The 13,757-nt window shown below is 36.9% G+C and overlaps 1 protein-coding gene across 6 annotated transcripts in view; it reads left to right on the forward strand.

The window, feature by feature from the left end:
• Positions 1-13,757, forward strand: part of CLCN3 (chloride voltage-gated channel 3) — a 102,776-nt gene that overhangs the window by 75,978 nt on the left and 13,041 nt on the right. For all 6 annotated transcript variants that reach the window (XM_055385792.2, XM_004040614.5, XM_004040611.5 and 3 more), the window contains 3 exons: positions 861-1,406; positions 7,669-7,855; positions 10,546-10,944. In XM_055385792.2, the coding sequence (XP_055241767.1) occupies positions 861-1,406; positions 7,669-7,855; positions 10,546-10,944 (1,132 nt within the window). The remainder of the gene's footprint in view (positions 1-860; positions 1,407-7,668; positions 7,856-10,545; positions 10,945-13,757) is intronic.

The following is a 13,757-nucleotide window of genomic DNA, read 5'->3' on the forward strand; positions in this document are numbered from 1 at the left end:
CAGTGGATTATTTTGTTTTTGTTTTCTTAATAGGTGTTTAAGACTTTTCTTTTTACATAAAAATGTAACCAGGAATTTTTTTTAAATTTTTTTTGACAAATAATAATTGTTTTTGTTTATGGGGTATAATGTGATGTGTCTATACGTGTATACATTGCGGAATAATCAAATCAGAGTGATTAGCAAATCCCTCAAATATTTATTATGTCCTTGTGGTGGTGAGAACATTTAAAATCCTCTTTTAGCTATTTTGAAATATATAATACATATTATTAACTGTGGTCATCTTACTGTGCAATAGAACACCAGAACTTATTCCTCCTCTGTAAGTTCATACCCGTTGACTAATGTCTCCCCTTTCCCTGTTCACCTCCCCAACCCCCAGCCTTTGGTAACCCCTATTCTACTCTCTACTTCTATGAATTTAACTCTTTTAGTTCAAGAATGTTTTTAAATTTACTTTTTTCTTTTAGTTGTTTGTATTCTTTTTTCTTTTTTTAATGTAGAAGAGGCAAATTAAATGCATTATAAGTTAACAGGAGTTGGTGATGGTACATTTATGTTTAACTACCATGATTGAATTGAATGTGAAACTCATTTTGAATATAAAACAGCGCTAGGTATTCTATTAGTATTTATTAGACATTTATGATCAATTGATACTGGCAATTTGTAATGATGATCACCATCTCCAAAAATAATAATAACATCAATTTTTCTTATTACAGTAAAATCCATTACATGTAAATTCTAACTACAGCAAAATTTAGAGCTAGGATATTTACCATTCAAGTTATAATATATCAGAAACATCTTATAAAATTATAGCATTAATTTTTCTTTTCCTTTTCTTTTTTTAGGTTAGCTATTATTTTCCTCTCAAAACTTTATGGAGATCATTTTTTGCTGCTTTAGTGGCTGCATTTGTTTTGAGGTCCATCAATCCATTTGGTAACAGCCGTCTGGTCCTTTTTTATGTGGAGTATCATACACCATGGTACCTTTTTGAACTGTTTCCTTTTATTCTCCTAGGGGTATTTGGAGGGCTTTGGGGAGCCTTTTTCATTAGGGCAAATATTGCCTGGTGTCGTCGACGCAAGTCCACGAAATTTGGAAAGTATCCCGTTCTGGAAGTCATTATTGTTGCAGCCATTACTGCTGTGATAGCCTTCCCTAATCCATACACCAGGCTAAACACCAGTGAACTGATCAAAGAGCTTTTTACAGACTGTGGTCCCCTGGAATCCTCTTCTCTTTGTGACTACAGAAATGACATGAATGCCAGTAAAATTGTCGATGACATTCCTGATCGTCCAGCAGGCATTGGAGTATATTCAGCTATATGGCAGTTATGCCTGGCACTCATATTTAAAATCATAATGACGGTATTCACTTTTGGCATCAAGGTAAGTGCTAATGTGAGGTGATATTTGGGTAATTTTGGCATGTTCAAAACTTATATGTGGAATGAGAGAGGTTGTTGTTTCATAAATGACTGAAAAAAGTACTTATCTTTTGAGTTTAATTTTAAGTAATGAAAAAGATAATTCCTTAGCATATATTGTTGACCATGTTATCTGTTGCTGTTTAACAAATTACCCCCCAAAACTTAGCAGCTTAAGGTAACTACTTATTTTGTTCTTGATATTGGGTCAACGACTTGGGAAGGGCTCAACTGGGCAATTTTTGCTTGTGGTCTTTCATATAGTTGTTATTAGACGTGGCGAGGGCTAATCATCTCAAAGCTTCTTTTTTTCATTTCCTTTTTAAAAAACTGTTTTTGTGGGTACACAGTAGCTATATATAGTTTTGGGGTATATGAAGTATTTTGTAAGAGGCATGGAGTGCATAATAATCTCAGGGTAAATGGAGTATCCATCACCTCAAGCATTTATCCCTTGTGTTACAAACAATCCAATTATACTCTTAATTATTTTTAAGTGTACAATTAAATTATTGAGTATAGTTCAAAGACTTCTTCATTCATGACTAGCACCTAAGCTAAAAAGATTCAGACACCTGGGCTCCTGGGATCAATCATGCATACTCTGTCTCTTGTGCTCACTCCCGCTGTCTCTCTCTCTTTCTCTCGCTTCCTTTTTCATGTCTCTCTGTGGTTTTCTAGGGTGGTGGCCTCAGGGAATTGGATTTCTTATATTATAGCTCAGGATTCCCAAGAGGGCTGTTTTTAATGTAGCCAAAGAAGTCTTGCAGCGTGACTTGTTTTATTCTGTTCATTGAGGCAGTCACAGAGGCCCGACCACATTCAGAGGAGGGACATACACTTGCTGGGACAAGTGTAAGAGAATTCATGATCATGTTTTAAAACCACTTTTATTAGTTTCCTATTGCTGCTGTAATAAATTACCACAACTTAATGGCTTAAAAGCCACACAAATTTAATATCTTACAGTTCTGCAAATCAAAAGTCTGAAATGGATCTCACTGTGCTAAAATTAAGGTGTTCGTAGGGCGTTCTGGAGGCTGTAGGAGAGAGTCTTGTTTTTTGCCTTTTCTGGCTATTAAAAGCTGCCAGCATTCCTTGGCTCCTGGCTGTCTATTTGCATCTTCAGAGCCAGCAATGGCTGGTCGAGTCTTTCTCTTGTCTCATCACTCTGACACAAACTCTACTAAATCTCCCTTCCACATTTGAAAAACCTTTGTGATTACTTTAGACCCACCCAGATAAATCAGAAAATAATCTCCTTTTTCAAGGTCAGTTGCTTCGAAACTTTCTTTCTGCCACCTTGATTCCTCCTTGCCATGCAGCGTAATGTAATCACAGGTTCTGGGAATTAAGTTATGGACATCTTTGATGAGCCATTATTCTGCCTCATACCAGTATAGGGTGTTAGCTTGAAAGGACACTGCAGACTCAGTTAAATTACTAGATCTATAAATACATGCCTTTTTCCATCAAGAAATTAAGGCAGCTGGGCCTTATGCCCTGGGACATTGCTTCTTTTGGATTTATAAAATAACAAAATTTGTTGATTAATGGTCTATCAGTAAATATAATTTCTTATGTGACTATCAGTGATATATATGGGGAAGCACATATCAGCTTATTCTTCTTCTTTAAATTACTACCCCTGTACTTCATGTAATAGTATTTGCTAGTGATGATGTGCTTTTACAGATGTAAATTAATGTGGAATAACAGCTTTGTTTCTACAAAATTAGAGTGGTTTTAGTTTTTGAAATAAGGTCTCTTTTCTCTTGTCCTAAGTCTGTAGTCCACTGAGTATCAAGAGTTAAATAATAAAAAAGCCTGGCCAGGCGCAGTGGCTCACACCTGTAATCCCAGCTCTTTGGGAGGCCGAGGCGGGCAGATCACGATGTCAGGAGATCGAGACCATCCTGGCTAACGCGGTGAAACCCCGTCTTCACTAAAAATACAAAAATTAGCCGGGCGTGGTGGCAGGTGTCTGTAAGCCCGGCTACTCGGGAGGCTGAGGCAAAAGAATCACTTAAACCCAGGAGGTGGAGGTTGCAGTGAGCCAAGATCACACCACTGCACTCCAGCCCAGGCAACAGGGCAAGACACTGTCTCAAAAAATAATAATAAGAAGAAAATAATAATAGTAATAGAAAAGCCTTAACGTTTTACCTTTTTTCTTACGGAATCAAGTTAAAAGAGCTGTTAAAGCTCTTTTTCCTACAATAAGTAAGTGTTGGGTAAATCTCAACTTTCTCACAGTCAGTTGAACTACAAGAAGCTGGAGGCAATTGGCAGGCCTTTGTTAAGTCCCACCTTTGACTCAGCTCTGGCTGAAGGATCATAACTGGCAAGAGAGTGTAAAACACACTGATTTTTTCTATTGTTTATCCTTTTAATGATCCTAATAGACTCAAGAGTACATGCCATCATTTTGTCTTTGGCTCATTTCATATTCAGAGGAGTTTATTACTCTTTCAGTAGTTTGTTTGTTTTTTGAGACAGGATCTCGCCTTTTTGCCCAGACTAGAGGGCAGTGTTGCAGTCTTGGCTCACTGCAGCCTCCACCTCCCAGGTTCAAGCGATTCTCCTGCCTCAGCCTCCCAAGTAGCTGGGATTACATTAGCCTGCCATCACACCCGGCTAATTTTTGTATTTTTAGTAGAGATGTGGTTTTGCCATTGTTGGCCAGGCTGGTCTGGAACTCCTGACCTCAAGTGATCCTTTGGGAGGCCTTGGCCTCCCAGAGTGCTAGGATTATAGGCGTGAGCCACTGAACCTGGCCTCTTTCAGTAGTCTTTAAATGATCTTGCTTATGGTGCTTCTTATCCCTATTTATTATCCTTATTAAATTTAATCAATAAATATTTTTCTCTTTTTAATTGATTCATATAAATAGACTTACCTGAGAGATATACGTTCAGTTCAGAGCACCACAATAAAGTGAATATCATAATAAAGCAAGTCACATAAAAGTCTTAGTTTCTTAGTGCATATAAAAGTTCTGTTTACACTATGCTGTAGTCTTATGTGTACAATAGCATTATGTCTTTTTAAAAAGTAATACTTTAATTTAAAAATACTTGATTGCTAAAAAATGCTAATAGTAATCTGAGTCTTCAGTGAGTTGTAATCTGTTTTGCTTCTGTAGGGTCTTGCCTTGATATTGGTGGTTGCTAGAGGTAGGACTGGCTGTAGCAATTCTTAAAATAAGATAACAGTGAAATTTGCCGCATTGATTGACACTGCCTTTCATGAAAGATTTCTCTGTAGCATGTGATGCTGTTTGATACCATTTTACCTACAGTAGATCTTCTTTTCAAAATTAGAGTCATCCTCTCAAACCCTGCTACTGCTTTATCAACTAAGTTTAAGGAAAATTCAAAATCTTTTGTCCTTTTAACAATGTTCACAACATCTTTACCAGGACTGGATTCTACCTCAAGAAACCACTTTCTTTGCTCATCCATAAGAAGTAGTAACTCCTTATACATTCAAGTTTTTTAAATGAGATTCTAGCAATTCAGTCACATCTTTAGGCTACACTTATCATTCTAGTTCTCTTGCTATTTCCACCACTCTGTAGTTACTTCTTCAACTGAAGTCTTGAACCCCTCAGAGTCATTCATGAGAGTTGGAATCAACTTCTTCCAAACTCCTGTTAATATTGATATTTTGACCTCCTCCCATGAAACATGAATGTTCTGGATGGCATCTAGAATGGTGACTACTTTTTGAACGTTTTCAATTTATTTTGCCCGGATCAGTCAGAGAAGCTGTTATCAGTGGGTGGTTTCCAAGTTGTCAGGGGCGAACCATACAGATCTTCAGCAACCTCAACTCTTGCCTTCTCAGAGGAAAGAATTCTACGGAGGGACATAAGGCAGAAAAAGAGACTGAGGCAAGTTTTAGAGCAGGAGTGAAAGTTTATTATTAAAAAGCTTTAGAGTGGGAATGAAAAGAAATTAAAATACACTTGAAAGAGAGCCAAGTGGGCATCTTGGAAGACAAGTGCCCCTTTTGGCCTTGGACTTAGGGTTTTATATGTTGGCATACTTCTGGCATCTTGCATCCCTATTCCATTGATTCTTCTTTTGGGGTGAGTTGCCCACATGCTCAGTGGCCTGCTAGCACTTGGGAGGGGAGTGTGCACAGTGTATTTACTGGAGTTGTATGCATGCTTACCTGAGGTGTTTGTCGCTTACCAGCCAAATGTCCCTAGGAGGTCATATTCATAAACTCCGCGATTTTGCCTCTAAGTGTGCGTGCTTGAGCCCACTCACCCAACTCCTGGGATCTTATCGGAAAGCTGCAGATCGCTAGTTTCAGGTGTTTCTATCTATTGGAAGACGGCCTTTCCCTGATGCTGGCTACAACCAATTATTACTTTTACTTTAGAGAGAGAGCATGAGAGCTGTCTCACCATCATCACCTGATGGTTGCCTGACATTCCTGGTGGGGTTGGGAGGATGCCTGTCCTGCCCTGCTCATGCCTGACTAGCTACCTGCTGTAACAAAAGTACTATCTATGGTAGCTGTAGCCATAGGAAATGCTTTTCTTCAGTAAAACTTAAAAGTCAAAATTAGTCTTTAAAACAACATGAATCTCCTTGTACATCTCCATCACAGCTCTTGGAAGACCAGGTGCATTATTAGTGATGAGTAATGTTTTAAAAGGAATCTTTTTGTCTGAGCAGTAGGTCTCAACAGTGGGCTTAAAATAGTTAGTAAACCATGCTGTAAACAGATATACTGTTATCCAGGCTTTGTTATTCCATTTATAGAGCACAGAGAGAGTAGATTGGCATGATTTAAGGATTACTTAAAAAAAAAAGTCTTTGATTACTCTCAAAAAAAAGTCACATCTCTCACTTTATATCAACAGCTAAAAATGGCCAGGTATTGTGGCTAACGCCTGTAATCTCCATGCTTTGGGAGGCCAAGGCAGAAGGATCACTTGAGGTCAGGAGTTAGAGACTAACCTGGGCAACATAGTAAGACCCATCTCTAAAAAAAAAAAAAAAAAAAAAAAAAAAGCCAGGTGTGGTGGTGCACGCCTGTAGTCCCAGCTACTCACAAGGCTGAGTCGGCAGGATCACGCCCAGCCAAGAGACGTGACTTCTGCTTTCAGTTGTACACTTAGAGACCATTGTAGGGTTCTTAGTTGGACTAATTTCAATATAATTGGGTCTGAGGGAATAGGGAAGCCTGAGGAGAGGGAGAGACAGGGGAACAGCCAGTTAGTGGAGCAGTCAGACCACATACAACACTTATTAAGTTCACTTTCTTCTATGGGCATGGTTCATGGTGCAGTAAAACAATTGTAACAGGAACATCAAAGATCATTAATCACAGAGCACTGTAACATATAATAATAGTGAAAAATTTCAAAGTATTGAGAGAATTAGCAAAATATGGTACAGAGACACAAAGTGACCACATGCTGTTGGAAAAGTAGTGCTGATGGACTAGCTTAATGCAGGGATGTCATAAACCTCAATTTGTGAAAACTGCAACATGTGTGAAGCACAGTAACACAAAGCATAGTAAAACAAGATATGTCTGTATATCAGTCAAAATATTGGGCAACTCTGATAAGTTTGTCCACTTAACATTGTACCACTTAAGATGAATAGCATCTACCATTTCCGTCATTTGTAAATATATAGGAGGACATAATCACATAATCTTGAAGTAAAAGACAATGCTTAAAACTGAATCAGTTAAGTTTTATGAAAAATACTTCATATTGTACTTTTAAAAATATATATTTTTTAATTTCAATAGCTTTTGGGTTACAAGTGGTTTTGGTTACGTGGATGAATTCTATAATGGTGAAGTCTAAGATTTTATTGCAACTGTCACCCAAGTAGTATATATTGTATCCAGCATATTGTCCTTTTTTTTTTTTTTTTTTTTTAATTTCACCATGGACTAATGAAAATTTTGTTAGGGACTGACATTAGGGCACCCTTGAGCTACCTTGAGCTAAAGGAAATAACCCTTGAATTTTTTTCTGTTTGGCTTAGAGAATGTGGTTTGTTTTGTAACTGAATTCATGGGATTGTTAAGGTACAAGATTTTGCTTTAGTTTTATTTGTACTAGGATTTTGCTATAGTAATACAATGTGAAAAGAATCAAAAGTGTTAGAAATAAATGCATAGAATGTAAGTTTCAAGCATGTGAGTAGAGGATCTCTGCTCCATAAAGAGTTCTGTTGTTATTATAGGTTCCATCAGGCTTGTTCATCCCCAGCATGGCCATTGGAGCGATCGCAGGAAGGATTGTGGGGATTGCGGTGGAGCAGCTTGCCTACTATCACCACGACTGGTTTATCTTTAAGGAGTGGTGTGAGGTCGGGGCTGATTGCATTACACCTGGCCTTTATGCCATGGTTGGTGCTGCTGCATGCTTAGGTAATATGGCTGTGTCTGCCTGTGTGTGGATGTTTGCAAGTCTGAGAGAGCCAAGAGAAAGTGGGACACATTCTTGCTTAATTGGTGGGCGGATTGGTTGAGTAAAGGAGGGTGCCGGGAGGAGATATTTTAACAGATAAGAAACAGTAGCACTATTAGGGTATTATACAGTACCAGTTTTCTGTCTTACAACATTTGTTAATACAAGAATTTAATGGCATTAGCATATTGTAATATAACTTAATACACTATGGCAGAAGCCATCTAAGTACAACATAAGCTTAATTTGAATCCTGACCAAAGAGGTCTTTGATTCTTTCATTGTTAAGGATCTTGGCTTACCTATAACAACTATAGCATAATACCTGAGATTAGCATTGCAACAGAGTTTCAGAGTAGGTTTACTTTGGTTCTGAAATGATTTATTGTTAGCCTTAGTAAAAGATGTATTTACCCATGCTCCATCATCTAAGGTATATTTGTAACAAAATGAGAAAAGGTAACTATTCATTTTAATGAGAAGAAAAGCAAAATACCTACATTAAATACTTGAGTCTATGTAATGTCTGTTAGGGCAGGAAAAAATGGTTATTGCTTTTCATATTTAAAATGTCAGCTACACTCTGGTTATAATATTAATGGTTGCCATTTTGACCAGTTTTGTTTAGTGAATAAAAATTATGTGATTATTGATCTTTAAAAATGTAATATCAATTAAAAGGAAAGGACAGAATCATTTTCACCAAAGTAGCAAGTATTTATTAAATGTCCACTTTCTTTTTAGCATTGTGCTAGATACAGTGAATAATACAAAAAGAACATGGACCCAATCTCAACTCTAATCAAGCTGAGGAGACAAGATGAACACTGAGAATACAATAGTGAGGAATACTAACAAATATATACAAGGTTAAAAGAGTCTAAGTATGGTAGGAATATAGGGGAAGAAAGAGCTGAAGTACTTCCGGAAGAGTAGAACATGAGCTTTATTTAAAAGATTAGCAGAATTTAAGGAAAAGGTGACTTTGTTGAAGATTATAATGTGAAGACAAAGGAACGAGGATGGGAATAAATTTTGTATTCATGAGGCTTTGAAGAAATTGACTCTAGAGAGTACATTTTGGGTACTTTTGGGAAATGAAGTTGGATTAGTGAGAAGGAACAGATTATGAAAAGACAAGAAACCTGATTAATGTCAGGATGATTTTATATTTGAAGTTGGTCAGATTTATGGCAGTCCTGGCTTTGCCATTTTTAGTTTGATGACTTTGAGAAAGTTCCTTCTTGAAGTTTTAATTTTCTGTATATAAAAAGGAATAACGGCTGGTGATCTGCTAGGATTGTTTTGAGGATTATATGAGATAAAATGCATGCAAAACTGTTATAATAGTGCCTGGTAAAATAAGTGCCTAGTTTTAAAAACAAGTCTTTGTAAACTGCTTAGGACATGCCTGGTATAGGGTAGGTATGTAATACATAGTAGGTAGGATCTGTCTCCTTGCTATTTTTAGGTAAAAAACAAAAGGAAGAGCTTGAGCTTAATACAGTATGAACTGACGAGCCCTGGTAGGTTTTTGAGCAAAAGAGCAACACAGTAAAAGTAGTACTTAGGAAAGATTAACAAGGGAACATGGCTTATACAGTGGTAATGGGGCCTGGAGTCAAGGAGGTAAGATAAAATGGTATTATAATTAAGGAATAGCCAGGCACGATGGCACATGCGTGTAATGCCAGCTACTGGAGAGGCTGAGGTGGGAGGATCATGGGGGTCCAGGAGTTTGAGACCAGCCTGGGCAACTGAGTGAGACCCCAAATCCTAAAAAATACAAAGTAAAAAAGGAATAAAGTCATGAGGGCTTGGACTGGGTTGATAACAGTGAGAATACCGAGAAAGGGACCATAGGCAGTGTGAACGCAGCTCACTGCAGCCTCAAACCCCCGCCCAAACGAGCCTCCCACCTCAGCCTCCCAAGTAGCTGGGACCACAGACATACACCACCATGCATGACTACTTTTTTTAGTTTTTAGTTTTGTAGAGACAGGGTCTCACTGTATTGCCCAGGCTGGTCTCAAACTCCTTGACTTAAGTGATCTTCCTGCCTTGGCCTCCCAAAGTGCTGAGATTACAGGCATGAGCCACAGTGCCTGGCCCAAATAGTTTTCTGTGAGTGAATATTACTTGCATCATTAATGTAAATCAAAGGCATCAAAGGATTTTACTCTTTTTGAAAAAAATTTAGAGGAGAAATTTATTATATTAATATTCTACCCATATATGAGTTTAATTTGTAAATTGTAGCAAAGCATGATGTGCTTTACTAAATTCCTTTATAATTAGAATAAGCTTTTATAAGGGTGAAATTATGTCTTTGCTACAGCACTAAACCAAAATGGCAAAATTGTTTTAGTCGGTAAGCTTTGATTTTTTTAAAATATGAAATAAACAGGTTTTTAAAATGTTATTTTAATAGTCTTCTCTGTTATAAACAAAGAAAATTGGTATTTCTCTAGAGCTTATTAAAAGTAGTGATTATTGTCCTAAAAGAGGAGTAGCAGTTTTAGATGCTAATGCTTTTCCCTGACTGAGTTCTATTTGCCATTTAGTTTTAACTGCCTAGTGCAAAAATTCTAATAAAATGTAATGATGAGGATCCTGTCCTTCCTGACCAGTGGGTGCTTACTTTTTTCAGGTGGTGTGACAAGAATGACTGTCTCCCTGGTGGTTATTGTTTTTGAGCTTACTGGAGGCTTGGAATATATTGTTCCCCTTATGGCTGCAGTCATGACCAGTAAATGGGTTGGAGATGCCTTTGGCAGGGAAGGCATTTATGAAGCACACATCCGATTAAATGGATACCCTTTCTTGGATGCAAAAGAAGAATTCACTCACACCACCCTGGCTGCTGACGTTATGAGACCTCGAAGGAATGATCCTCCCTTAGCTGTCCTGACACAGGACAATATGACAGTGGATGATATAGAAAACATGATTAATGAAACCAGCTACAATGGATTTCCTGTCATAATGTCAAAAGAATCTCAGAGATTAGTGGGATTTGCCCTCAGAAGAGACCTGACAATTGCAATAGGTACCCTTTCAAAAATATATATATGTATATATGAGATGGATTTCTGGAAGAAAGGAAAGCAATAAGCAGTAACATTTAATGGGTTGGATTTGTGGGGGCAAGGGATGTTATTTTATGTCCCTTAATATCTTCTGTTCTTTAGGAAAGGAAGGTATGCTTCAGTGGATGGTTTTCTGCTAAATACAGTTTTGTCTTTTGATCTGGCATTGTACCAGAAATTGGAGTCAGATTATTTTCCCACTCAGATAAGCCTTGATAAGTTGATCTTGGTTATTCAAAACAGCATGTAATATAAGACCTTAGCTAAATGCATTCAGCCAAATACATTCTTGTATTTAATAAAGTTGGCTTATTGGAATACAAGTTATTGAAAATCTCATCTTCATCAGTCTCTTTCATATTAGAATAACACTGTTTTGCTTTATCAGTCTTTGGAGTTAGAATTATAATATTAATTTATAATATCTGATTTAAAGTGACAATCACTGAGATTTTTATTTCCGATCAAATGCCAGGTTGAAAAAGTATAATGTATCAGTCCTGTTGTGTTTTATGCAGACTTTCCTGAAAATACTGTTTAAAGGTATTAGCCATAGTGTATTTCTTGGAGATAAATTAAACTTTCCATAGTTCTGTTTCTCTAAAATTTGTTTTTCTCTTTACCTTATAGTCCCGCAATATTGATGAGGAGACCATTAAGACTTAATATTTTTTTGACACAATCTTATATCTCTTCCTCCAACCCCTAAAAAGTGACTGAGGATAGGTACATCAAGCCATTGCTTTGTTACTCCCCAGTTTTTAGTACCAGACCCTGAATGGAAGTGTCAAGCCTTTGGCCTGTCTGAAAGGTCATTCCTGTGAGCATATCATCTCCCTTCCAGCTTACCTCTGTGGCCACTGCAAAAGGATTTAAAAATAATTTTTGTGCCATTTGAATGGCACAAGACCAGACAGTGTATGTGGCGGAGTGTTTCTCAAATCAAACTGGAAACTCTTTAATTTGTAAGAACCGTTAAGCAGAGAGAGAAAAAAGAAAGGAAAAGAAAAAAGATCCTACAGAGAACACCCTGTTCAGTTTGGGAACAGGCTACAGCTTTGGATTTTTCAAGGCCTAGCATTCCCATCATTCTAAATTTTACTTAGCTAATACAATAGTAGTTGCCAGAGCTGATGACAAAGTATTTTGTCATGCTTGGCTCCATTCAAGCATTTTAGTTTTTTAGCCATTACCATGGCTAGACCTAGTCAGAAAAGAATTTCATTGTTTAAGATTCCCATTCTCTAGTTTTTACTAGTAGCCAGCCAAAGAAAAGAAAAAGGAGGTCAGAATTTCGGTATTTACATAGAAATTTAAGGGGAAAAGGCCAGGCATGTTTTTAAAGTGTGGAAATTAAGAACTATTCATTATCCCACTGATTGTGTGGATGTTTTTTAAAGTTTTGTTACTGTCTTGAGAGAGAGAATATTGAGATAGGACATAATGTTGGTTTAAGGGAATGAGGGTACTTTCTGTAGGTGAGGTGCCAAGCCATGTCATCAGAAATGTTAGTCACATGACTTTTTAAGCACACCTTAAATGTTTTACCGTGTATGTTTTTGTAAAGTTTTAAATTTTTAACTGGGAAAAACAGACCTGTATATTAGGTTTTATATATATATATAAATTTAAAATTACATATATATGTTTATATATGTAACTTTTATATGGGAGAGATATATATTTCTATATCCTCTATAAAAAATACATATCTATATATGAAAATTATATACATAAATGTTAATTTATAATTATATAAATATTAACATAATTACATTATATATATAGAAAACCTAGTGTACAGATCTGTATATAAATTAAAAATGTATGTGTTATATATAGTTACATCATATAATACATATAATTGATATATATAATGATAAATACTTTATTGAAGGATGAAAAAATTTCCATGCTGTCTCATAAAATAAGATGGTTGACATATGCTAAACTAGATAGATTCTCCTGTTTCATACTAAAGCAGAATGTTGTAAAATATTAAATCCAAATGAGATGTCTCAGATTAGGGCCATTTCAACAGGAATGCTGAGACTTTAAAAAAAAAAAAAAAGTCTGAGGCTGGGCGTGGTGGCTCATGCCTATAATCCCAGCACTTTGGGAAGCTGAAGCAGGTGGATCACTTGAGGCCAGGAGTTTGAGACCAGCCTGGCCAATGTGGTGAAATCCCGCCTCTACTAAAATACAAAAAAATACATGGGTGTGGCGACGCATGCCTATAATTCCAGCTACTTGGGAGGCTGAGGCAGGAGAATCACTTGAACCTGGGAGGTGGAGATTGCAGTAAGCCCCACCACTGCACTCCAGCCTGGGCGAAGAGCAAAACCCTGTCTCAAAAAAAAAAAAAAAGCCTGAATTATATCAGCAAATGAAAACTGTAATGTTGTTCTCTGTTTCAGAGGCCCTTGAATGAATAGCACTAAAAGTATTTTTTAAAAAATGAAGAAAATGAAAATTGTAATGTTCCTTATTTCAAAGGCCCTTGAATGAGTAGCATCAAAAATATTTTTAAATGGGAGGCCAGGGTGGGAGGTTTGTTTGGCACCAGGAGATCAAGACCAGCTTGGGTAACATAGCAAGACCTTTGTCTCTACCAAAAAAAAAAAATTGGCTGGGTGTGGTGGTGCCACCTGTAGTCCTAGCTACTGGGAACGCTGATGCAGGAGGATCCCTGGGACCCTGTCTGTAAAACAAACAAACAAAAACTGTATTTATGTAAAAGTAATACTTGTTTTTTAAATTTTATTTATTTTTA

This window comes from Gorilla gorilla, chromosome 3, assembly GCF_029281585.2.
Source record: "Gorilla gorilla gorilla isolate KB3781 chromosome 3, NHGRI_mGorGor1-v2.1_pri, whole genome shotgun sequence".
In the NCBI taxonomy this organism is placed as follows: Eukaryota; Metazoa; Chordata; class Mammalia; order Primates; family Hominidae; genus Gorilla; species Gorilla gorilla.